This window comes from Rhinolophus sinicus, linkage group LG10, assembly GCF_036562045.2.
Source record: "Rhinolophus sinicus isolate RSC01 linkage group LG10, ASM3656204v1, whole genome shotgun sequence".
Classification (NCBI taxonomy): Eukaryota; Metazoa; Chordata; class Mammalia; order Chiroptera; family Rhinolophidae; genus Rhinolophus; species Rhinolophus sinicus.
Genome location: NC_133759.1, coordinates 47,859,703 through 47,885,498, shown reverse-complemented (window position 1 = coordinate 47,885,498; position 25,796 = coordinate 47,859,703). Strand labels below are relative to the sequence as shown.

Below are 25,796 nucleotides of genomic sequence, written 5' to 3'. Positions count from 1 at the left end.
AATCATAAAAAGGACTATATAATACATGCCACGACATGGATGACTCTCAAAAACATTATGCTAAGCGAAAAAATCCAGATGCAAAAGACATCAGATTCCAAAAGGCATTTGAACTTAGATCAGTCCATCTCTAAATGCTGAGGAAAATAATTCCATGAGACCCGTTTTGTTGTTGCGGTTGTGATCATCATTGTTTGTTTTGACTTTTTTACATGACACTTGAGCTCTCAATGAAAGAAGAAAGACAGGGAGATGAGGGTAAGGGGGATCAAATATATGGTGATGGAAGGAGAACTGACTCTGGGTGGTGAACACACAATGGGATTTATAGATGATGTATTACAGAATTGTGCACTTGAAATCTATGTAATTTTACTAACAATTGTCACCCCAATAAATTTTAAAAAGAAAAAAAAAAAAGAAGAAGAAAGACAGGAATGCAAGTTGGTGGTGCTGCAGCAGCTAACGGGCTGTCAGCGCCCAGCGAGGACCTGCTCTGTTCCCAGCTCCACTCTGGTCCCCAGGCTGGGATCAAGAAGCTGGCCCAGGAGAGTCTGGGGCAATTCTCCATGCAGGGCTGCTGTTCCAAAGGCAGGAAGCACCACATGTGCTCAGGCTAGAGGCCTCTGTGGGCTCTGGCCCAAATTCTTTGGGGTTTTGGATAAACGAGGGCTGCTCCATTTCACTTCTGTGTGACCTTTCCACATGTGTAGCCTTGGATCCTGAGAGCCAGGCCCCAAGGAGAGTCCCTTCCTCTCTAGCATGTGAGAAGCTCTGGGTGTCAGTGCGAGGTCCAGGCCAGCCGTGAGTGTGCATTTCTTCACCAGGAGCTTTTTGAATTGCTGAGAAGAAGCAGCTTGTGGGACATGGTAAAGGGGGGCTTCTGAGGTCTGACAGCTGGGCTCAGTCCCAGCTCTGCTCCTTATTAACCTTGAGCAAGTCACTTTACTTTTCTGAGCCTAAGTTTCTTCATCTGTAAAATGGGGATAATAACTCATAAGATTATTATATAAGTATTATAAACCCACCTCATAAGACTGAGGAGAGAATTATTAATAATTAAGGTGATGCATGGAAAGTGGAGGCCTGACACTACAATATCAACCATTATTACACTATGGGGGCCATGGACCCAGAATCAGAAAGCCTGAAGGCTGACGCCCAGAGCAGCACACATATCTGTGTACTTGCATGGATGCACACCTTCATACCCCTACATGTTCACACATTGCATGCTTTGCATGCGATTTGACATCTCCACTTTCCCATCCATACAAATGAACTCACAAGCACGTATCCACGCACATGCATGTACACAGGCACCCATCCATAGACTTTATAAATCTGAAGGCAGACCCTGGCAAACAGGCCTGCACACATGTGCAAATGCACACTCACTTTCCCCATGCATGTGAACACATGTTCCTGAATTTGTATTCATTCACACACACATGTCCACGTCCATGAACTTGCTGTTCTTTTCAGGGCCACTCCACCAGCCTGGCACTGGCCACGGACAGATGGAAGAACTTCTGCACTCCAGGGTAGTCAAAGCCAATTCTTGGGGCCTCCAACAGGCTCAGCAAGTTCCCTTCTCTGTTCTTTCTGCCCGGCGTGTCCTTCTGTTTGGCCAAGCCTTCTGCCCTTCAATGTGTGACTCAAAAACAGCCCCTTCAGGAAAGCTCCCCTAATGCCCCAGCCAGAAAAATCTGTCCCCCACCCCTGAATTCCCCTTAACCATTTTTCTCCACCTCAGTTGTCCTGGTATCACTCTCATGTTCTCTCTGAGAGGGACCCCAAGCTCTGAGGGGGCAGTGGTGTGGCTCATTTGCTCATCCTCTGCCCAGCACAGGATGGTGGCTCTAGAATAGAGGCTGCAGTGAAATGAACCAGGCTGATGGGAGGGGATTGCAGCTTACTCTCATGGCTCTGCACAAATCAATGCCCAGAGGAGTCAGCAAAGCCAGGCCCCTGTGGTTCCTCACCCCCGACCCATGGACAAACCCTGGGACCCGAGGGCTGCACGGTACACCCTTCCTGCCACAGAACTTCCATAAGGCCGTCACACAGGCCCTGCCTCCAGCCCCTGCTGCCCTGACCGCTGATCCACACCCCAATCCTGAAAACAAGACCCCTTGCAGGCTAAACAGGCCTGGGGGCAGACCTCAGGACTTACTTTGCCTGCTTTACGCAGACTCTTCCAGCCCACAGAAGGAGGCAGATTTTCCAATGTGCCTGAAGATCTGCCCTCAGGCAGTGCTTTTCATATCTTGGTCCAGGTATTAGAACCCCCCCAAGGTATGGGTTAATGTAGATTCCTAGGCCCAGCCCAGCCTTCCTGAATCAGAACTGCTGAGGTGGAGCCAAGGAATCAGCATTACCAATGAACACTCTGGTTCAGTCCTGGTTAAGGGTCTGACAGTCACACTACCCAGCAGAAATTCTGGCACCACCATTTATTAGCCCTTAGGCAAGTCCTTTAACCTCACTGAGCCTCAGTTTCCTGGTCTGTAAAATGGGGATAATAATAGTGCAGACCTCGTGGGCCAGCTATTGGAGTAAAATGAAATCAGGTAAGTGAAGTGTCTATGCAAGCTCAACAAACGTGGACTATAAGCACAGCCATGTTCTCATGCCCAGCAACTTCTGAGTGGGCAGAGCCTTGAGGTTCTCTCACAGGGAGGGACCCTGTTAAAGGTCCTCCAGGTGGGCAGACTTGGCAGGGTGGGACCCTCCCCCAATATGCCCCGCCACCTAGTAGCTGGTGTACGGGACTGTGCCCAGCTCTCCTGCCTCCAGCCAGCTGAGGTCCAACGCCCTGCTTGCCATTGCTTCCACACTGCCTCCTGGTCTGCTGGCAGCCTCCCTCCCTGCCCCGCTGCCCTGGGAGCCTAAATGGCTTGGTGTCAGCCCTGGCACTCCCTCCAGCTTTGTAATAAAATAGCCAGCTCAGGTCAGTTTTCCTTGGCAAGGAAGCCACCTGGCACAAAGGTAGGAGGGAGGGGGGAAGCCTGGAGAAACAGGTCCTTCAGTGACCACCAGTTACGGTCTGGTTTTCTCCCAGGATCACTTGCTCCCCGAACCAGGTGACCCCCAGGAAACGGCCCTTCTTATTTGTTTTTCTTCCTTTCCCAGTCCTTCATTATTCATTTATCCATGCATTTAGTCATTCAATATTGAAGTGTCTACTGCGTGTCAGGTACTGGGGCTCAATGGTGATCATGATGATTGGAAAACGTTTTCTGTAAAAGGCCATTAATAAATATTTTCAGCTTTGGGGGCTACATTACTCTGATATTGTGGCAAGACAGTACTTGTAGACAGTATATAAACAAATGGGTAGATGTGGCTAGGTTCTGATAAAACTTTATTGAAATTTGAAATTTGAATTTCAAATTTACTGAAATTTGAATTTCATAGAATTTTCATGTGTCATGAAATAGTCTTCTTTTGACTTTTCCCCCAACCATATAAAAATGGAAAAACTATTCTTAGTTTGCAGGCTATTCAGAGCAGCCCACAACCAGTGGGCTACGGCTCACCAGTCCTGAACTTGGGCCTCCACACAAAGACTGTGGAGTGTGCCATGCCCTGTTGGTGCCAATCCCGCCACAGAGGCAAGGCCTTTGGAGAGGCTCGGCAAGGGGGCGGAGGAAGCCTCCACACCCACTGCAACTCAGCCACTGCAGCCCTCCCAGAGTCCACTCCCTTAAGTGCCACATATATTCTCTGTGGTTTAGAAATGGGAACTCTTAGGGTTCCCTCAGGACCAGAAGCTTTTTGAGGGCAGGAACATCACTCTTTTAGCATTTGGAGTCAAAAAGCAACTGGGTTCAAATACCAGCTTGACCACTCCCTAGCTGAATGGCCTTGGGTGAGTTACATAACATCTTTGTGCCTCAGTTTCCTTATCTGCAATACTTACCTCATGGGCTCTTGAGAGGATGAAGAAATACAGTGCTCAGACAGGTGTCTGACATAGAGTCATTGGTCAGTGCTCGCTGACTCTGTCACAATTCCTCCTCTCCTGCCCACCCCAGCACCCAGCAGGGTTCTGGGCATAAAGTGCCTTCTCAGTCTCTCCTTGCTAAATACTAACTTTCAAAATGAGAGAAAAAGACCCATGACTCCTTGCTCAGGAGCCCTTCAGTGTCTGTACCCTGGACTCCGGGAGGCGATGCCCTCTGTACTTAGCTTGGAGCATTTCCTTTTGGCTTCCTTGTCCCCAGTGAAATGATCCCCTTGTCTCTCCCAGACCAGCTCACCTGGATGCCCAGGGTTAGGAGTGTATGTACATGAAAAGCTCTTGGCTGGTTCTGCTCCAGGTATGAACTGTGGAAGAGGCAGTTGCTTGGCTGGGGATAAAGGAAGCAAGAGCCTACCTCACCTGCCAGCCCAAGGTCCACGGCCTTGGGCATCTAAGCCCTGAGGCTGAATGCTTTGCTCTCCTCTCGAGATACATTTCTCACCCAGGTGGGCGCCCAGTTGGCTCTGCCTTTCAGAACAGCACCCCTCTGTCCCCCTCCAAGAGTCCCTATTACCTTCTCTGGTTTCATTCTTTCATAGCACTTATCACTATGTGACATTTTATTGTTTGTTTGCTAGGATTTTTTTTCAGTCTCCCTTCCACTAGAATTTAAACTCCTCAAGGGCCAGACTTTTGTCTGCTTTAACCCTTATGATTACCCTCACAGGACAGATAATAGCCCCTATTTAATAGTTAAGCGTACTGAGGTCACCAGGTTAGTAATGAATGAGGTTTCTGATAGTCAAAAGCTCATATTCTGAACCTCCACCGCAAGACAGAGCTTGATTAATCTGGCAAGGTGGGGGTAGGGGAGTATCTAGTTCTTGAGCCCCATCATTTGTTTCCAGCAACAGTAGCAGCAGTAACAGGTCAGGAGGAATTTATGGGAGTCTTAGGAACTTTCTCTGCCACTATCACACGAAGCAAAGCTAGATGGGCTTCACTCCTGCCTTCTTGGAGCTCATAAGCTGTTTAGACAGTCACCTATTTTAGTCTCTTCAATGCAAAGCAGACTGTGCTAAGAGCTATAAAGGGTTACAAAGTACTATACCGGTGCAGTCTTGGTTTGTGCAGGCAGTTGTAGCAGAATACCACAGACTGGGTGGCTTAAGCAACAGGAACTTATTTCTTGCAGTTCTGGAGGCTGGGGATTCTAAGATAAAGTGCTGGCTAATTCAGTTTCTGGTAAAAGTCCTCTTCCTGGTTTGAAGAGGGCTGTCTTCTTGTTGCCACCCTCACATGGTGGAGAGAGTTCATCTCTCTTTTTTCTCTTCTTATAAGGGCACTAACCCCAATCATTGAGGGCTCCACTCTCATAATATAATTACCTCCCAAAGGCCCTACCTTCAAATACCAACACACTGGGGATTAGAGCTTCAACATATGAATTTTGGGAAGACATAAGCATTCAGACCACAGCAGGAGCTGACTGTGGTACTCATGACAGTGAGGGTGGGTGTACAGGTGGATGTGCCATCAGGGAAGGTACTTTGGCCAGAGAGGGCAGCAGGAGCAAAGCCCAAAGAGACAGAGCCTATTGAGGAATGGTAAGGGCTCTGAACGGCTAGAGCCTAGAATGTGCTGGGAAAGGACAGTGATTGTATAAAAAAGGTGTTGGAGAAGGTAGGTTGGAGTCAAATCACAAAAGGCCTAAGAGATTCGGGAAGATTCTGCAAAGCAGATCTGCATAGCAGATAATAAGAACAGCTGACTGGGTGTGTTGGGTGCTTTACATTTTACAAAGCACTTCCTGTCCATTCTTCTGCTTTGTCCTCACAACTGGTAGCATGCAGGCAAGAGAAGTTTCCCATCAGGAGCCTGGGATCTGCTCCACTCAGGTACAAGATGTGTAGATATGAACAGGTCACTTCACATCTGCAAGTCTCACCTTACTCATCTATGACAACTGGGCTCAAGTCTCAGCATTACACAAAACCACTCATGTTAAAAGGCTGTATTTAACTTCTGGTCCTCAGTTCTTTCTCTGTCAAGTTAGGTCAATACCTGGCCAGCCCAATTTGGGGGGTTGTGGATGCGATTTTGTAGGCAAAGGCCTAATGGCAAGCACCTTATTAATGAAGTCAGGGAAGTTAGTATTTTGAGGGTGGTAGGCTGAGAGTCTCAAAGAAGGGGTTTTGGCTACTTCAACGTTTTTCGTACCGGTCACTATTTCTCTTCTTTGGGACAGGTAGGCAGAGGCACAAGAAAAAGAACAAACTATACAAGAAGGTAGAGGAAACATGGCGCAGGAACACCTACGTGTCACAACTCGGCCCGCTTAAAGGACCATGACTTCTCGTGCCCCGCCTCCCGTCCCCAAATCACCAATCAGCGAGCGCGCTGCTCCGTGACGCTATCTTCTCGCGACGAAGCCGTCTGGCGGCGGCGTTTCCTGGTGACCCAGCTGGGTCGCGGAGTCTATGGGCAGCCGGGAGGTACTGGGCCAGGCGGCGCGGCTGGCCTCCTCCGGTCTGCTCCTGCAGGTACTCTCTTCTCGGCCCGCCCCAGGCCGCCCCGCAGCTGGGGTTCGCGGGGATCCCGCATGGGGCAGACGCTGTCAGTGTGGATACCTCCACCGAGGGGTTCTACAGGAGGCGGTGGCGCCGGAGTCGGGCACCTGGGCCCGGAGTTGGGAGCCTGGGTTCAATCCTGGTTGGGAGATTGCAAACAAGCCACTTCCTTTTGAGAATTATCGTTCCCATATGGCAGTAGGAGAGAGTTAGATCAGGTGTCAGGGCGCCTGTGGTGCTCTAGAATCTGATATATTATTTTAAGGCAAGGGGTTCCTTTTCTCCATGCCCCACCCCTTACCCTTAAACACATTCCTCAAACTCTCTGACTCCCACTGAATTCAGAGAGACAGCATGGCATAGCTAAGAACAGAGACCTGGGCTCAGGCAGACCTGAATTGAAATCCTGGTCCTGCCATGTTCTTGCTGCATGACCCAGGACGAGTGACTTCTGCTAAGCCTCAGCTCCTCATGGAATAAACGGGCTTAATAATAGTACTACTTAGCTCATAGGGTTGCTGTTAGGCTACATTGGGGTTATTTAGATAATTGCACTTAACATGGTACCTGGCTCTTAGTATACACTTAGTAAATGTTGGCTGTGCCTTCCTTCTGGTTGTGACCTTGGGTCAGGTACTTCCCCCTTTTGGCTTTAATTTTCATCATTTGTCAGATATGGTACTTGACAGTTGGTCTAATGATATCTAAACATTCTCTTAACCCTTGGATCTGGTCATTCTAAACCAAGTAGCTCAGTTTCTCTATGTCTCACTCTCGAGCCATTCAATTCTTCCTTACAAAAGTCCTGAATCCACCTTCCTCCACATTTTAGAGAGGCAGCGTTTCACATGGAGGTTAGGAGAAGAACCAGGTGAACTTGGGTTCAAGTTTGGGCCTTGTCACTTGCTAGATGCTTATCCTTGGAAAATCTCTTGACTTCTGGAAGCATAATTTTCCTCATCTTAGATGAGAACAATAATGCAACCTGATGGTGTCATTAAGGAAAATAGATGAAATGCTTTTTATGTGCTTGGCACATTATAAGTACTTAATAAATGTTAACTGTTTTTTATTATGATCATTAGAGTTTTTTAAGTGGTCATTATAGGGATGAAATGAGGTAATCTACATAAAGCATGTAGAAGAGTGCCTTGCACAAGATACGTCCTTAATAAACATTAGCTAACCCTAATTACTTAATTACCTAACCCTAAATTAGGTGAGTCCTAAGTTTACCTAGGTTGTTTTATTTTCTATTTCACAACATAAATAACTTTTGCATTCACTGCTCTATCCACAGTGTTGATTGTTCAGCCTTTGATGATACCACCTAGACTGGCTTCATAAAAAGAAAACTCATAGCAGAAAATGGACAGGACTAAAAGTCAGGTGGCCTTCCTGTAAGGTCAAGCTGTGTCATTTGCTTGCTGTATGACATTGGGTAACTCACTTTGCTCTGAGTCTTAACTTGCTTCATGTACATTTACATGATTGCTTTTAAGGGTTAAATAATTAACAGATGTGAATGAGGTTTTTTTTTAAACTAAATTGCTGTACAAAGTTAAGTGAAAACTGTTGTTAATAAGGGCCACCGTGAGGTCGGACAATTAAGTTCGAGAACTCATCCTAGAAAAAGTGCCCCATACCTCATTGCTGAATATCACCATGGTCACCTTCGAAGTACTCCCCCTTGGGAAGCTATGCACTGACACCAGCACCTAGTCTACCCTTCAAAGCAATTCTGGAACTCTTTTTCTGGAATGGCCATCAGAGCTGTCGTATTACCCTTGATGTCCTGAATGTCATCAAAATGTCTTCCTTTCAATATTTCCTGTATCTTTGGGTAAAGAAAGAAATCATTGGGGGCAAGATCAGGTGAGTAGGGAGGGTGTTCCAATACAGTTATTTGTTTACTGGCTAAAAACTCCCTCACATACAGTGCCGTGTGAGCTGGTGCATTGTCGTGATGCAAGAGCCATGAATCGTTGGCAAAAAGTTCAGGTTGTCTAACTTTTTCACACAGCCTTTTCAGTACTTCCAAATAGTGAACTTGGTTAACTGTTTGTCCAGTTGGTACAAATTCTTAATGAATGATACCCCTCTGATATCAAAAAAGGGTAGCAACATTGTTGCAAGAAGTTCGAGGATTTAGTTGTCTGTCTTTGTCTTCCTATGTGGAGCAAACACTGGGCAGCATGACCAATCTCAGAGCTTCATTAGCTCAAACTTTTATTCAAGCCAATTAGGAGATAGGGAGAAGCCTGAAACATTAAATTTCTTAGTCAAGGATAACTTGGACTTTAAAGTTAACATAAATATATGTATGTGGTTTTTTAAAAATACCTATAATGTTTAGGTTTTTTGAGTGTGTTAATTCAGTCTAGTATGCTTTCTCAAATTATAATGCAGACTCTTGTAGTAGCTTTGCAGTTGCATTGTAATCCGTAAGAATTTAAGAGTTTATTCTCTCTTTGAGCCAGCCATGGTGAAAGCATTAATGCCTTTCATTTGTAAGCATTTTTCAAAAATGCTTTGACTGATAAACAATCTTGTTTGATCCTTGTTATCAACCCTATGAGATAGGCAGCCTCATCTGACAGAGGAGGAAATTGAGGCTTATGAACATTAGAGGATGATGGGGCTAACAGTTAAATGGTGAGTTGAGACCCAGTTGAATGTGTTTTCCATTAATGGCTCTATGAATTGGCTTCAAACCTCTAAAATTGAGTACAGAATTTGGTTTGTGTGTGTGTATGTACCTGCATGTTTCTAAGGAGAGATACAGAGCTTTCAACAGACTTTCAGAAGGTCACAAGGTCACTTTTGACTCCAAAGGGGTGATGATTGTGATCTCTTGGCTTTGGAGAACTTGTTGCTCTGTGACACCTCAGGGACAGTGTTACACTGCACTGACCCTGGTCACATCTTTCCCCGGAAATTTTTCAGACCTTAGTGGTTCATCGGCATTTTTTGATTGACTCTTCCAGATTGCAGCTGTTCATGGGTAACTTTGAGAGTGCTTGACATAGAAGTGATTTGTCATTTGCTTTCGAGTACACTTGAGTTACACCTCTGTCACTGCCAGGATGCAGAGGGAGAGTCACTCTCCCTAAGTGGGGCTTGCACTCCAGCCAGCATCCCCACTTAACAACCCCATTTAATTGCAACCTGTTGTTCTGTGTCTCATGAGAAGAATTCTTTGCTATGGTGGTTTTCTTGAATTGACAGGTTTGAAAGTCTCAGAATATAGTCCTTTCAAATGGCAATAGTAGGTGGACTCTGTCTCCCCCCACCCTCCGTTTTATATTATCTTATTGCAGTTCCCATTTAAAAGGCATTTCAACTCCTCTCTGGAAAGTAGCAAATATTCAGTAAATAAACACAGCTTTTTCTGTTTTCTAATTGACAAAACTGAAGTTCAAAGGGATTAAATGTCATTATCAGAATCCCCAGATATTACTAGGCAGAGAAGAGACAGAAATTAGCCCCCATGATTCCTAGTGAGTGTGCTGTACCCTGCAGCCTCCCACTCGCTGAGTGTGCGCTATTTCTAAACAGGCTGGAGGGAGGGGCAACGTGAAGCACTAAAATTCTCTTTCTGACTTCCGGAGTGCCTGACTTTAAAACCAGAGAAATTCCCTGAATCTGTCACTGCCTCCCTCTTCTCATCAGCAAATTAGGGTTTACTAATGTGTTCTTTGACCATTGCCCAGGCGTTGCAAGAGGCCCCAAGGAATGACATTTTGGAAGAAATGCAGACAGGTTTAGCATTTTAGATAGAGTGTCTATGGCAGAGCTGTTGTATGTTACTACATTAGGAAGAGCAGCTGCAGTATTTTCATTTCAGCAAAGTCAAACACTCCCAACATAATTTATTCTTATGTAGTTTTCCTCTTTTTCTGTAGGTGTTGTTTCGCTTGATCACCTTTGTCTTGAATGCATTTATTCTTCGCTTCCTGTCAAAGGAAATCGTTGGCATAGTGAATGTCAGGTAAGAAAGGATGTGCCTTGGCGCTGTCCACATCTCACATCCCTAGTAAGGTTTTCTTTAAACTCAGTGTCTGTGTGTTGCTCTCGGATTTTAGAAGCATGTACCTTTACTAGAATCCAGAGTGTTTTAGCAGCGGGCTGAGGAGGAGCATGCTGGAGTGGGGGAATGAACAGGCAATGTTGCTTTTAATGGGCCCAGGGAGCGTTTTCCATTAGCAGCCTCCACATGCCCATTTCTCTGCCAGCTGTTCTAGTTTGCCTGTTCTTAGAACCCAGGAGAGGAGTGGGAGTAATTCACTGCAAACCACATCTCAGGTATAATTCTCTGTTCTTGCCCTGCTGACAGCAAAGGAAGCAGAGCTCTCCCGTGCATGGGGATGTGCGTTGTACTTGCAGGGCCGGAATAGCTACCTTCGTTCCCTCCATGAATTTTGTAATTGGAAAATGGTAGCTGGGATGAGGGCTTGAGTCCTGTCATTCGTTCCCCGGAGGCTCTCAGCTGACTTGCTTTGTCTTTTAGACTCAGTTTGTTTCTTCTACTCTCTTCTTGTGTGTTCAAGGACACCCACATATAATCTGTATTCACAAGTGACACACAAGTATATGAAGTGATGTGAGTGCTCAGAATAGCTCCGCTTCTCAGGTGTATCTTCATGTCCTGATAAATAAGACAGTGTGTTCCAGATCGCATTTCTTGTCTAATACCTGCCAAACATATTCTCTTGGCTCTGTCCTCCGAGCTTAGTGAAGGCTCTCAAACATTGATGGGCAAAGGAATCATCTGGGGAGCTTGGCCCTAGGTAGGGCTGAGGAAGGACTCAGGAACCTGCATTTTGACAGGCTCCTTGGGTGATTCTGAAGTAGGGACCATACTTGGAGAAATACTGTTTTAAAAGCAGGAAGGAAGAGGGCCAAATCCTCTTAGGTGCTCAGACTTGAAAGCAGCTTGGGCCTCTACTCATCTAGTCTCCTCTACATTGACAGGTCCCTGCTTTGATAGCCCTTGTCTGGCCCAGCCCCTGCTTAGCTTGTGGTTCAGTCTCCTCATCTGCAATGTTGGATAGCAGGATAATCCTTGGACAACCTCAGAAAGCTTAGTCCTGGGCCACCCCAACTCTGGCTTCATTAGGGCCTCAGCCTGTTGAGGAAGGGAAACCTCAGCTACTCCTCACGAAGGTGCAGGAGGGTCTGCCTAGGTGCTGCCCATCTAGGAGGTACAGAGGCAAGCCTTGCTGCCCTGGGTTGCAGCAGCCTGTAATGGCTGCCAGCCTTTCTGCCTGTCCTGAGATTCTTTCGGCCATTGCCTCCACTCAGTAGAGCCTCAGCTTCTCTCACACGGGCCCTTGGGTCACCAGGCTCAGGGTGACCTAGAGGTCCCTTGCTGTGTGGGGTCATATCTTATCCTTTTCTTTTCCTTATGGTCAGAGCCTCTTCTCTGCCTATAGCCACAGAGCCTGCAGGCTTGGGGGCCACTGTGGCAATTTCTATCCTAGGCATAACTCTCTGTAGGCTCACACTCAAGTATCTTGTTTGGTTCCTAACCCTTTAATCCAAATGGATCGGACTAGTGAGGGGTTCTATAAGAACTCAATGCCCTCTACATCCCCACCAGTGATTTCTGACCAAGACTTTTTCCTCCGTTGCTGGAAAAATCTCCAAAATTTTCTCTATGAAAAAGTTAGAGACCTTACTGATTTCTGTTTTTCCTTTATAGGTTAACATTGCTTTACTCCACCACCACCTTCCTGGCCAGAGAGGCCTTCCGTAGAGCATGCCTGAGTGGGGGCGCCCAGCGAGACTGGAGCCAGACCCTCAACCTTCTGTGGCTAACGTGAGTTGTGCTTGTCAGGAGACGTTTTCACAAAGGCAAGTGTAACAAAAGTTCAACAGCAGCACTTGCCTAAAGCTGAATTGTCTCCAGCTTTGGTTTTGTGGTGGTTTTCTGGGAACTTGGCGTTGGGACGGGTAAGGGAGAGCATCTATGTGGAAAGAGCTTCTTGGCTGTTTTCTCTCCGGGAAGAGGCTCTAGATGGGGGTTTCTGGGCCAGATTTCTAGCCCTATTTCTACCCTTTGGGAGGTTGTTTCTACTGTTCCTAATCCCCACTCTGAGCCACACTGGGCCTGTACCATCTTTTTTATTTCTAACCTTTCCCCCCTGTGGTATTTTCTGAGCTTTTAACGACTGCTTAGTCTTAGTATTTTTTGAAAGCCTTTTAGGGATTTCATTATATCTTTCTTTAATTTTATGTTGATTTCAGTTCTGAACCTTTTAGAATATTCTGGAAAACCAAGTACACCAGCTAAAAATTGTAATAGCTTTTCTGCAGTTAGATCCCTGCAGGGAAGGCTGGTGGTTGAGGTTGTTTCCCAATGCTGCCCTTGCATAACTCCTTATCACCTCATGGAAATGACTGTCATAAGGGCTGGTAGGTTTTCATTTTATTAGAGGAATGACTGTTAACTACCCAGCTGTATTTAAATGCTCCACGGTGCACATGTGAAGGGATACTGTGCACTGGACTATTGGTCATTTGGGTGTAAGTACAAGCTGTGTACTGTCTTTTAGTCATTCTAAGTGCAAACAGCAGGCACATACTTTCTGGGAATTTTGCTTATCGAGTCAGTGTAACACAGTGGATAGGAGTGTAGGCTGGCATTAGATATGGATTGGGTCCTACTTCTGCTCTTGAGTAGCGCTATTCATGACCTTGGCCAAATTACCTAGTGCCTGTCAGCTTTCGTTTTCTCATCATTTAAATGGGGATCATGCCAGGATTATTGTGAAGTGTCAGTGAGATAAAAGGGGGTCAGTCATAGTGACTGGCACATAGTAAGTGCCCTAATAAGCGTTGGCTATTTTTATGATCATAATTGTATCTCCTTTCTGTTCAGTGTTACTGTTTTAACATATACATATATTCATTTTTATTGTTAGCATATCAAACATTCTTTTTCCCATTTCTAGGGTCCCCCTGGGTGTGCTTTGGGCCTTGTTCCTGGGCTGGGTCTGGTTACAGTTGCTGGAAGTGCCTGATCCTAATGTTGTCCCCCATTATGGAATGGGAGTGGTGCTGTTTGGCCTCTCAGCTGTTGTGGAACTTGTGGGAGAGCCCTTCTGGGTGTTGGCACAAGCACACATGTTTGTCAAGCTCAAGGTCAGTATGCCTTCTGCTGTGAATGGGAAATGCAAAGCATGAGGGAAGGAGTGTTTTTAAAAAATGCCTTTGTAGGAGAGAATGATTTTTTTCAGACTTGCATCTAAAAAGGTTTTTGGAAAAACGTAACATGGTCAGTTTCGTTCATTCACTTGAAATTTGACAGATGGGCTGGGCTAAAGTTTACTTCTGCTATTAATGAGAAAGCAGGTTTGCTCAGCGGGAAGTTATTGTTTAAATAAGAATTTAAGAGGACTGTCAAGGTTTTTCAGATTTTTCTAGTGATTCTATTTTTAGTTGTACACTAACATTAACTTTTTTATTTATCTTTTAAAATACATAACTTGATATGTACAAAAGAATATACATACATGTAAATCTTAAAGCATGATAATATCCATGAGCCTTCCACCAAACCGAGTAGAACATAACCAGTATTATTTATGTCCAGCCACATGCCCCCCCACCACTGCCAGAGTAACCATTATTCCAGATTTTCTATTTGTCATTCCTTTGCATCTTTATTTATAGTTTTTAATAATGCTTTTGCATAATTTTTAATAATGGTTGTAAAGTGCACCCTTTACCACGTGTTTGCAGGTGATTGCTGAGAGCCTGTCGGTAATCCTCAAGAGTGTCCTGATAGCTTTCCTCGTGCTGTGGTTGCCTCACTGGGGACTGTACATTTTCTCTTCAGCCCAGGTAATAGTTTGGCTTTTAACTTTTGTATAATCTCTTTTTCCATCTGGTTTTTTCCTTCTTGTTCCCGTTACTGCATGGTTTGCATTTGCAGAACTCATGCACGTGAGGAAGGCTGGAAACTCTAGAAAGATGGTCTTGACCCTGCTCCCCTGGCTGCCATGTTCATCCTGCTACATGCACTGACACCACCGGTGTCCTCAGGGACCTGGTGAGGGCCACACACTGAGCCTCATTGTCAAACATAAAAACTCTTTTAGACGTTCTGTGTGCAAGCAGTATGAAACTGATCTTTGACTGTCTGACTCTTATGAAGGAGAAAAAAAGTAGTGAGGGATAGGGTGGGAATCAAATTGCATATTTTCCCTGGATTTCAATCAATTGTTTTCAGAATAGCAGGAAACTCTGCCAAGCCTGTTTTAAACTTTGAAATCTCACGTAATTCGAAGGCATGAATCAAATCTTAGCAAGTACATTTTCAGTTTTAGCAGTTTTGGCTTCATTTCTATCTTACCATTTTATAGTTCTGGTTCATATTTGTCGTTCTAATAAAAATATAACTAGAGTACAGGTGCTAATTTTAAAAATGAAACCAAAGATCAGGTAGTTATCAGAACATCTTATAGTACAAAGCAGTTTGTAATTTTCCCCTGATGTATGCGTAGGAAGATAAGTTAAAATTTTTAGTAGTGACTTATATGAAAATCTTTCCCATGTCCTAGGCAAAAGCTACAGATATTTTTTTGAAACACAGAAGACCTAGATTTAAAATTAATAGAATAACAATGAGAATTGCCTCCTAAAGGCAATTTGCAAACAGTTGCATATTTTAGAGAAGTAATTTGTAATTATTTTTGCCATGTTTTGTTAGATCTGGATCTATAGTTCTCAGCATTCATCATACTTTTAATGTGTTTTCCCCAATAGGACAGGAGGGTCATGGAGACACACAGTTATTGGCCAACTCTTGGGAAAGGCTCTTGCATTGTGACTTTCTGATTATCATGGCTCCCACCTAGGATAGGTCATATAAGGTCATATGTCCAGTTTTGGGTTTATTTGCCTCCTTATCATAAGACTTCTGAGAGCTCTTCTCTGTCAGTGTCTGTGTTAGAGGTCTGAGACCAACAACACCTCATATTAACAGGCGAGCCACACCCAAGGCCCTGGGATTCCCCTCTGTCCAGCTCACCTCCAGGTTCCTCCTCAAATAACCCCTCACCCCATGGATTCAAATGTCAAATAAAAGGGTCACTCCAGAATACAGAGGGTGCCAAAAAAATGTATACATATTTTAAGAAAGAAAAAAACGGTATTGAAATTGTAATATTCAATATATACCAATATCAAAAGATGAATACAAGTCCCGTTTGACTTCTGCAATTACAGAAGGTACTTAAAGTGGTTACCATCAGCATCCAGACACTGCTGATAGGGTGAACTACTGCTTGAGCAACGCCGACCAAAGTGTCCACTTAGAAACATTTTTTTGGCATCTCCGGAATATAAAGAATTCTTACAATTCAGCAACAAAAAGACAAACCAACCCAAAAGTGAGTGAAGGACTTGAATAGACATTTCTTCAAAGAAAGCATACAAATAAATGGCCAATAAGCCCATGAGAAGATGCTCAATATCATTAGTCATTAGGCAAATGTAAATCAAAAGCACAGTGAGATACCACTTTACACCCATTAGGATGGCTATTATCAAAAACCCAGAAAATAACGTGTTGGAGAGGATATGAAGAAATTGGAACCCTCATACATTGCTGGTGGGAATGTAAAATAGTAGAGCTGCTGTGGAAAACAGTTTGGCAGTTCCTCAAAAAACTAAATACAAACTGCCTAATTACCCAGCAAGTCCACTCCTAGATGTATACCCAAAATAATTGGAAATAGGTGTTCAAACAATTTGTACATGGATGTTCATAGCAACACTATTCACAATAGACAAAAGGTGGAAACAACCAAAATGTCCCACTGATGAATGGATAAGCAAAATGTGATGTATCCATACAATGGAATATTGTTCAGCCATAAAAATGAAATACTGATACATGTTATAGCACTGATAACATGTTACAGCACCTTGAAAACATACTAAGTGGAAAAAAAAGTCGGACACGAATGATAGAATTATGATTACATATGATTCCATTAATATGTAAAGTCCAGAGAGACAGAATGCAGATTAGTGGTTGCCAGGAGATGGGGGAATGGAAAGTGACTCCTTAATGGGTACAGAATTTCCTTTTGGAGTGATGGAAATGTTCTGGAATTATATAGTGATGGTTGCACAACATTGTGAATGTACTAAAAGCCACCAAATTGTATGTTTTAAAATGGTTAAAACAGTCAGTGTTATGTTACATGGATTTTTCCTCAATTAGGAAAAGGGAGAGGGATCATGTAGTTAGGATATGCTCCGTGAAGACTGCCCATTAGGTTGTTACTGTTTCTCCAGGCTCTGGTGAGTGGGAAGATGAAGAGGTGTGGAAAGGAGCTGGAGAAAGGGTACTTCTCACAGGATGTTGGCAGCAGGTAGTGTGGCTCACAGCAGTGCCGCTTGTGTCTTAAAGGGCTCGAGGCATGAAAGAAGGAGCTGGGGAGGAGAAATTGGAGGAAAGTGGTCAAAAAGTACAAACTTCCAGTTATCAGATAGATAAGTATTAGGGATGTAACATACAACATGATGACTATAGCTAACACTGCTGTATGATATATAGGAAAGTTACTTATTTTTTATAGGAAAGTTTATTAAGATAGTAAATTTTAGGAGTTCTCATCACCAAGGAGAAAATTTTTTTCCTTATTTTTTCTTTTTATTGTGTCTATATGAGAAGATGGATGCTAGCTGAGCCCTTTGTGTAACTTTTGCAATGTGTATAAATCTGACCAACATGCTATATGCCTTAAAGTTGTTCAGTGATGTATGTCAATTATTCTCAATAAAACTGGAAAAAAAAAAAAGAAAAATGGTGGACGGTGGGCTTTGTCCTCAGGCCTGGATGAGATAGGCTTATAGAGCAGGGGAGCCTAGACCTGCTAAACTGAGATTCCTTTCTCCTTGCTCTGTGCCTTTCCTGCAGAGCAGCCTTGGTGTTTCCAGATTGAAAGCGCAGCCTGGAGAGCCCGTTCCTTGTTGAGCTAGTGTGCACTGCTATTCTCAGGGGAGAGCGTGCTTGTGAAAAGGGGCTCTTTGAATACTCCTCCCCGACCTGCAAACAAAACTCCAGGCTGCTGCTCCTGGCTAAAAGCCATCCTTTTGTCCCAGATGGGTGGAGAGTGGGGGCCCTCTTATCATTCCACCTTTCCCTCCCCCATCCTGTAGTAGTTCTTGCCCTGCCCATGGCACTCGGCAGAGGAGAGAGCCAGCAGCTCAGCTCTGCTTTGTAATCATCATGTCACAGGTTTCCCGGGTTTATGGAAAATTCCCAGTCCCAGACGCCAGCATGTCCCTGGATCTTAGCACAGCCAGGACACACGAGTCCTCATGTGCTGGCTAGGCGGGAGAACTCTTCCTTTGGCCAAATGGGAGTCTTGAGAACATGTGGAAGGTGCACCAGTGGATGTCTGCCGTGGAAATTATGTTTTGCTTGCCCCGAAGAACTTCTGTTCTCTCAGTCAGGTGCAGTGTTTGGAACACCTCCCCCAGAGATGCTGCAGTGGGGCTGGGGCTTAGTGAACAGTGCTGTTTTCCAGAGGGTGAGGCATTGCTCTATAGAAGGTGCAGTTAATTCGTTAATTAAGTTCTATTTCTTGATCGGCTTTTGAGGTCACACTTATAGGCATATCTTAATTATGCCTATATTAAAACAGTGTAACTTAAACCTATTATTTTCTTTTTCAGCTTTTCTATACTGCAGTTCTGGTGCTCTGCTATGTTATTTATTTCAAGAAGTTACTGGGTTCCCCAGAATCAATCAAACACACTCTTCCTGTCTCTAGAATGACAGATCTGTTACCCAATATTCCGAGAAGTGGAGTAAGTAATGCATTTTGTCTCTTATTTTAATCACAGATGCTGGTTCATCCTTCAGGGAAAGAAACTACAACTTGATTGTTTATTATTATAATAGTAAAGATAATTTGATAGCTCCTATTTATCGAGTGCTTGCTATGTGCTTGGCCAGGGTTTCTAAACCTTGGCACTATTGACATATGGGGCTGGATAATTCTTTGTTGTGGGGGCTGCCCTGTGCATTCTGGGACGTTTAGCAGCATCTCAATTTTTACTGACTAGATGCCAGTAGCTGCCACCCCCCAGTTATAACAACCGAGAAGTGGAGTAAGTAATGCATTTTGTCTCTTGTAACGCTGCCAGATATCCCCTGGGGGACAGAGTTGCCCCCAGTTGGGAACCACTGTGCTAGACCCTATGCTGAGTACTTTACAAGGCACTATTTAAGGCTTATAACACCTCTGGGAGGCTGACACTATTGTTTGTATTTTAGGGTTGAAGATCTGAGGCTTAGTGACTACGTACCTGCCCAAGGTGAGGGTTAGAGCGAGGGCAGGAGCCTGGAGTGGCTTGAACCCAGCATAATACAGGCTGAAACCACCGTGCTTCCCTCTCTCTGTTCTGCTGTGAGTCTTGGTTTTGCCCAGGATTGACCTCCGGCACAGACATTCCAGGGTGCTGACAAAGCAGGGATGAATCCTGCATAGTTCCTGCATCTAGTGTCCGGCCTCCCTCAGGCGACCCACTTTCCCACGTATAATAGACCACTGAGGAGTCTAGATGCTGACATGTGGGAGTGAGGCATAATCTTTTTCTCCTCAGCCCTTCCGCTCTCAGCCCACTTGGCTTTTATTTCCTGACTCTTGTGGGGTCGGTGCTGCCGTCTGTGGCCCTGGAGTGGCACAGGTGATATCCCACTGTGTCCCCTCCCCGGCTTCGTGCACTGCTCCATGCTGGGCTGACCTACTTTCCCTTTGCCCGCACTTGTTTGCCTGCTCGGTGTGGTGCACTTAGTGGAGGGAAGGCTGTGACTGGACTCTTTTGTGATTACTTTAAAAAGCTGTAAAATATGTGAGACTTTAGGCTCAGAACATATGGAATCCTACTCTACAGCTTTTCAAGCAAAATCAGATATTATGTAACAAAGCCAGATACGTTCTGAGTTGTTAGATAAGAGTCCTCCATTCTGATCAACTAGGTCTTACCTTTAGCCTAAATCAACACGATGATGTCGGGATATCACGGTGCCTCATCTGCAGGCTTAGAGGATTAGGAGTCGGGATTGCTTCTCTTGCCTAGAGCTTCTGTCACCTGCCCACACAGAGGGACTGGGAGTGTGGGAAAGTCCCCTTCCCTGAGTGCTGCCCATGGCCTCCCTCTACCGGCCTGAGCCAGTCGGCCTCTGCACCCCAGCGGTATTCTAGAAAGGCACATTTGGACCCTTAATACAGGCAAGGAGGGAGAGGGTAATGTAAAAAGTCTGTCACGTGTGTATTTAACCCTGTGATGGGCTCAGAACTCTGAGCTTCATTTCCTCATCTTCAAATGGGGATAATAAGAGTCCCTCCCTCCTAATGTGGTTGTGAGAACCAGATAAGATGGGGCATGTCCTGTGCTTTAACACCGTGGCCTAGCCTAACTGGTGTCCATAGTGACGGCTGAGACCGTCACCACCATCACGCTGATGCTCTGAGAGCAGGAATAGCTCCACGGAAACGTCCCAGCAAGGCAAACACTGACAGCCCTGGTGAGAGAGCTCAGCGGTTCATCTGGCAGTCTGTGCCGAAAGGAGCTCGCACTGTCGGGACAGAAGCCTGACCGTGAGAAGGATGTGGTGCACCTGTCACACACAGTGGCACCTTTCCTGCTGACAGGCAGAGCACTGCTTCATTCGGGGTGCTGTCCGGGATACAGACGTGCAAGAAAGTGATTGCTGGGCCTCAGGGGCTTCCTGTGCATTTGGGGGGCAGTAGGTGTGGATGTGAAGCCTGCAGAACCCTCTCCAGACCTCAGGGTCCTCATGTTTAAGGTGAAGTTGTTAGTCTGCATGAACTGGAAGTCCCCTCTAAGGATTTAAGGAGTTCTGTGAAAGTATTTCAACTTTGGCAAAGGGCCATTTATAGTAACGACCATTGACTGCATGCTTACTCTCCACCTGACGCTATGCTAAGCACTTCACATGGACTTTTGTGTTTAATCCTCATAGTACCCTATGAGATAAATAGATTGTTTTCAGTTTACAGATGAGAAAACTGAGGTTCAGAAGTATTAAGTGACTGACCCAGAATCACATAGCTGAACCCATTTCTCAAACTTCTGTCTAAGGACTAATCTCAGTTTGTGTGTTTAACCTCTATGCTATGTAGTCTTCCAAAAGGAATTGACATATTATCCCAAGTAATTATTTACTTACTTAAAGATTGGGAAGTTCCAGATAGAACAATTCGTTATTCAAGTTTATTTTTTTTAAAAGAGAAATGAATGCAGTGGATAACCTACCACCGCCAACATGCCCAACCTGACTCTCTGAGCAGCAGTCTGCCCTGGGTGCTCTCTCAGATGAAACTGGTCAAACAGTTACACCCCAAATCAATCTGACCAAATTGGGGGGTTTATTTCCTATTCTTATAGAATTCTATCTTCTTTAAAAATACTTAGCCTTAAAATAATGACCACTTAAATAATCATATCTTTGTATCTTTTATATTCTTGACACTTCTGAGTGCTTTACTATGAGGGATCTGCTAATATTTAAGTAAAGCTGAGGAATTTAATATAGCACGCAAGTATTGAGCAATATTCTGTGTTTAGCCCTGTTCCAGCTGGGGTTCCAGGACCCTGAGTGGGGTCCCTGCCCTCAGAACTCTCAGTGTGGTGGGGAGATAAGATGTGTACTCAGCTAACTGCACTGCAAAACAGTGTGTGTGTGTAGTGTTAACAACACAACAGCACAGAGAATGGACTGATGAGTTCCATCGGGGAGCATCAAGGAAGGCTTCATGGAGGAAGCTGCTTTTGAGCTGGGCCTTGACACATGGGTGGGGAATTATGCCTTTGTGGCTGCAGGAAGGAACGTTTGCTCAGGGCCTATTATATGCCCATCACTGTGTTGGAATTGGGATCGCAGAGATGACTGGGGTATGTACGATGGCTGCACAGTTGGGGAGGGGAGAGAAAGCAAATGGTGGAAAGAGGTTATAGCCTGCGGGCGAGGACCAGGTAGTGGTGGCCTCAATGCCCTGGAACCTAGTGAAAGGTTTTGAACAGTGCCATGGTCTAATGTCCTGTGTGGATGATCTTACCATCTGTTACAGGCTTACTGAGTGTCTTGTTTTCTCTCATCCAGTCCTCATACCAGCTCCAGCAGCTAGGACTTCTTAGCCCATTTTGCAGATGAGAAAACTGAGGCTTAGCAAAGTTAAATATCTTGCCCATGGCCTTTGTATTAATACTTAGAAGTTGGGAGCTGTAGTTTGAGACCGAGTCTCTGAGCTAGACTTCAAAACCCGAAACCACCATGAGAAAGATGGGTTAGAGAAAAGGTTGGAAGTGAAAAAGCTCACAAGAAGGCAGTGGCCGATGAGAAGTGATGATGACAGTGGGAGGGTGGGTGGAAATGGGAGCATGGACAAAGCCAGGGCAGAGTCCATAGCGCTGGAGCAAGAGGGAGAGACAGGAATGCTTGTGGGGTTTAGAGGCAATGGAGGGCAGGGGACTCTTGTCAGTGTGGTAAGGATGCAGCTGGTTGGACCACGCTGAGTCGGAAGAGTTTGGGAAGTGGGAGAGTGACTCAGGCTAAAGCACAGTGTGCCCCAGAGTTCTGACTCCAGACCTTCCCTGGAGGCACTGCCCGTCACCTTTTACCATCCTCGCATCAGTTTCTCCATCAGTACAGCAAGGCAGTGGAATGGCTTGTTGGTCAGGGGATTCCAGAGAAATTCACAGCCTGTGGATCCAGCTCAGCAGTACCAACCTACTCCTTGTGGAACAGGCCTCTTCTGACTGTTCTAAGTGATACATCTATTCTGAACAGAGTGGTAAAAGCCCCAAACAATGTGCTGCTGCTTTTCTACCACTTATCAGATGCCTCTGAGAAGAAACCCAATCTCTGATTGGACTTGTGCCTCTCTGTCTTTAATGAACATTTTGGACATAATAAGTGATGTGGCCATTTCTTCTGGACTATGGGTCCATTTAAATGGAAGGCATTAGGAGAAAGACATGCTCAAGTATGAGGTATCAGATCAGAGACATGATGTCACTCTCCTAAAGGACTTTTTTTTTAGAGCTCAGTCATCTTCCCAAACCTATTCACAACCTACCAGCAAGTCGGCTTCAGAAGAGCTCCTGGGCCAGCTGGAACTGTTCATTTCCTTTAAAAAGTACAGGTGGTGCCGTGCAGAACTCCTCCCCTCCCCCTCGCAGAGGAGGACCTGGCATTGGAGTGGGGGAAAAGTGAGACAGATCCCTGGGCAGGAGCAGCATCCCAATCATGACGTGGTCCACAGTGCCCCCTGGTGGTGGGAGGTAGCCTGATGCTCTTTGTTCTGGGGAAAGGAGATGGCCAGTTTCCTTCTCACTGGGGAAGATTTAGCAACTAGAGCTACCCCTGGCATCTGGTCCAAGTTCAGTAATGCTCTGAAGGAAGTGTAGTTTGGGAGGATTCAGGCCTGTCCTCCGTGTCTGGAAGAAAGGCTCTGAGTCCAAGGGATGAGATTTGAGGCCTGGAAATGACCCTGCTTTTCACGGATTACACTAGACTTGGGAGTGTCCTAAATGGTAGTCACCAGCCACATGTGGCCGTAGAGTATTTGGAATTGAGATGAGCTGTTTAAGTGCAAAACACACACTGGATTTCAAAGACTTGCTATGAAAAACATAATGTGAAATGCCTCAAATATTTCTTTATATGTTTAGATGATAAGATTTTGGGTTAAATATATTAAAATTAATTTTACCTGTTTCACTGTTCACCGTAGCTGCTAGAAAATGTAAAATTATATATGTGGCCTGCATTATATTTCTACTGGATAGCATTGCTCTATACAGATGGCCTTTGGGCCAAGAACAGGGGCCCATGTGATTGGAACAGGTTCCAGGCCTGCCCTTGGGCCAACTTCCGTAGCTGAAACTGACCTTTTGGAGAGGTGGAGTGGCCTTGGCCTTTGTGATTCACCCCTTTTTCCCCAAAGAGCCCCCCCTGAAATCCTACCTTTCAAAAGTCATCACTTTGAGTTAATAAGAACTTTTTAAAATGCAGGAACCCTGAGATTAAGAACCTAACACCACAACTGAACATTTTGGGATCCAGGATGCCTTCCTGTTAGAGGAAGGGCCCCCAGAGGGAAGTAGAGGGAGGTAGAAAAAAAAGAAGTCATGTCTGGTTAGCTGCCCCAATTCTCCTTTTTGTGGTCAGCTCTCTGGCTTTGAGGCTGCCTGTCTCTTACAGGTTGACCTCTGCCCTTCCTAAGAATTTGCTTCCTTACTTATCTTGCCTTTAGGAAATGGGCAGTTTGGTGCCCTCCCCCCACCCCGGAGTTTTGGAAGAGCCATGTCAGAAGCTTTGTTTTTGGTTTTTTTCTTTCCTCTGTCATACCAATTCTTAGTGGTTTAACTGACCTGGGAAGCCTGGCTTTCTTTTGAAATATACAAGCAAAACTCATATATTTTGTGTAAAGGGATCCTGGATGGCTAAATGTAGCATTAAGATGTGGAGTATATGGAGCAGAATTTGTTCTGCAGCTTGGCATGCTTCAGACAGTTTTCAAGGAAAGAACTGACTGTGAGCTGTATGTGTTAGATGAGGTCAGCTTACTATCTGGACAGCAGCAAGGGGACAGCACTGTTCTTTAGGGGTCTCGTTAACAAATCTTGAGCAGGCCCTTTATAGGGAGGCAGTTCCACCTAGAAACTTTGTGTTTAGGATTGTAAATTCTTCACCAGTATTTGTTGGATGTCTCTGTGTGCTTAGCATTAAATGAAAAAGTAGTGGGAACCGTCCACGTTGGGATTTAGGAACTAAAGTCAGTTTTCCTCTCATGTAGCATTATTCTACTCTTAGACTGTCAGTGCCTGGAATTTTGTTTGTTTTGTTTTCTCTTTTAGGCTTTTGTAAATTGGACAGAGGCTAAATTGACTTGGAGTTTTTTCAAACAGTCTTTTTTGAAACAGATTTTGACAGAAGGTAAGTCAAAGATCACTGTAAGCAGTTAGAAAACCATCGTATAAGAAAGGGGATTCCACAGAACTGCTGCTCAGCTCCATCCAGACTACTTGCTGTTTACAGGGCCTGGGAGGGGAACCTCAGAAACAGGAGCTTCCTATACAAGGAGAGAGAAACTAACATTTATTTAGTTTGACATTTCAGTTGTTTAATTTCAATCTCTCCACAGCCTTCTAAGAAAGATACTGTCATTATTTCTTATGGATGAGGAAACCGAGGGTCCATGAAGTTGCATCACTTCTGCAGGGTCCTACAGTATTGGGGAACAACTTAATGTGAATCCAAGTCTAACTCCAAACTGCATGTTATCATTCAAATCAGCATATTATAAAATATTGTATCAATTACAGGAAAAATTGGAAAACAAAACTATCTGTAATCTCGTTATCCTAGCCTAACTTTTTATATACTTCTTTTTTTGAACTTCTTTAAGAACCAGGTTTTCATCATTTTATTTTCTTAAACAGTAAGAGTCACCTGTGTGATAGTTTGGTCAGCCTTCCAACTTCTTAAAGCTTTGCAGTTTATCAGTGACAGAGTTCTCGATTCAGAGGGCCAGCAAGGAGCTGAAAGTAAATCTAATTTTTCTGTGTTTGTGTATTGATTTATTTATACCCAGCTTTTGTTCAAAGAATGAGATATGAGGCAGTTATAAACTGCTGGAGGTAGTAGTTTCTCTATATAAATTTCACATGTCTCTACATCTATATATCTATTACTAAACATAGTTCTAAAGCTTTTTAAAATTTTTCTTTTAATTATAAAATCATATAACAGCATTACAAAAATTTTGGAAAATAGAAAAAAACTTCCCTATAATTTTAACATTTTAATACATTATTCTTATCTTGTTTTTCTTTTTTGCCATCTATCTTTTTTGCTACTTATACTTCCCAAGGAAAGTAACTCCCCATAACCTCACTTCCCCTGTGAGTTAAGGGGCAGGACCAGGCAGCAGCTGAGCTTTGAGAATGTGTGCTTCTAGCCTGAGTCTATAACATTGTCATTACAAAAGTGAAACTGTTCACAGAACTTCTGGGGGAAGTAAAGGTCAGAAGTCTTCAGAGAACTGAGAGGAGGTGTCTTAATTATGCTTTTTTTAAATAAGTTTTATTGGGGGAATATTGGGGAACAGAGTGTTTCTCCAGGGCCCATCAACTCCAAGTCGTTGTCCTTTAATGTAGTTGTGGAGGGCGCAGCTCATTGGCCCATGTGGGAATCGAACCGG

The 25,796-nt window shown here is 44.6% G+C and overlaps 1 protein-coding gene across 3 annotated transcripts in view; it reads left to right on the top strand.

The window, feature by feature from the left end:
* The first annotated feature begins 6,372 nt into the window (after positions 1–6,372).
* The window catches only part of RFT1 (RFT1 glycolipid translocator homolog), a 34,559-nt gene continuing 15,135 nt past the window's right edge, over positions 6,373–25,796 (top strand). For 2 of the 3 annotated variants that reach the window (XM_074313093.1, XM_019724274.2), the window contains exons 1-7: positions 6,373–6,510; positions 10,443–10,528; positions 12,242–12,358; positions 13,494–13,683; positions 14,284–14,385; positions 18,235–18,369; positions 24,451–24,529. In XM_074313093.1, coding sequence (XP_074169194.1) covers positions 6,448–6,510; positions 10,443–10,528; positions 12,242–12,358; positions 13,494–13,683; positions 14,284–14,385; positions 18,235–18,369; positions 24,451–24,529 — 772 coding nt within the window. In that variant the 5' untranslated portion in view covers positions 6,373–6,447. The remainder of the gene's footprint in view (positions 6,511–10,442; positions 10,529–12,241; positions 12,359–13,493; positions 13,684–14,283; positions 14,386–18,234; positions 18,370–24,450; positions 24,530–25,796) is intronic. The other variant, XM_019724273.2, reaches the window with a different exon arrangement.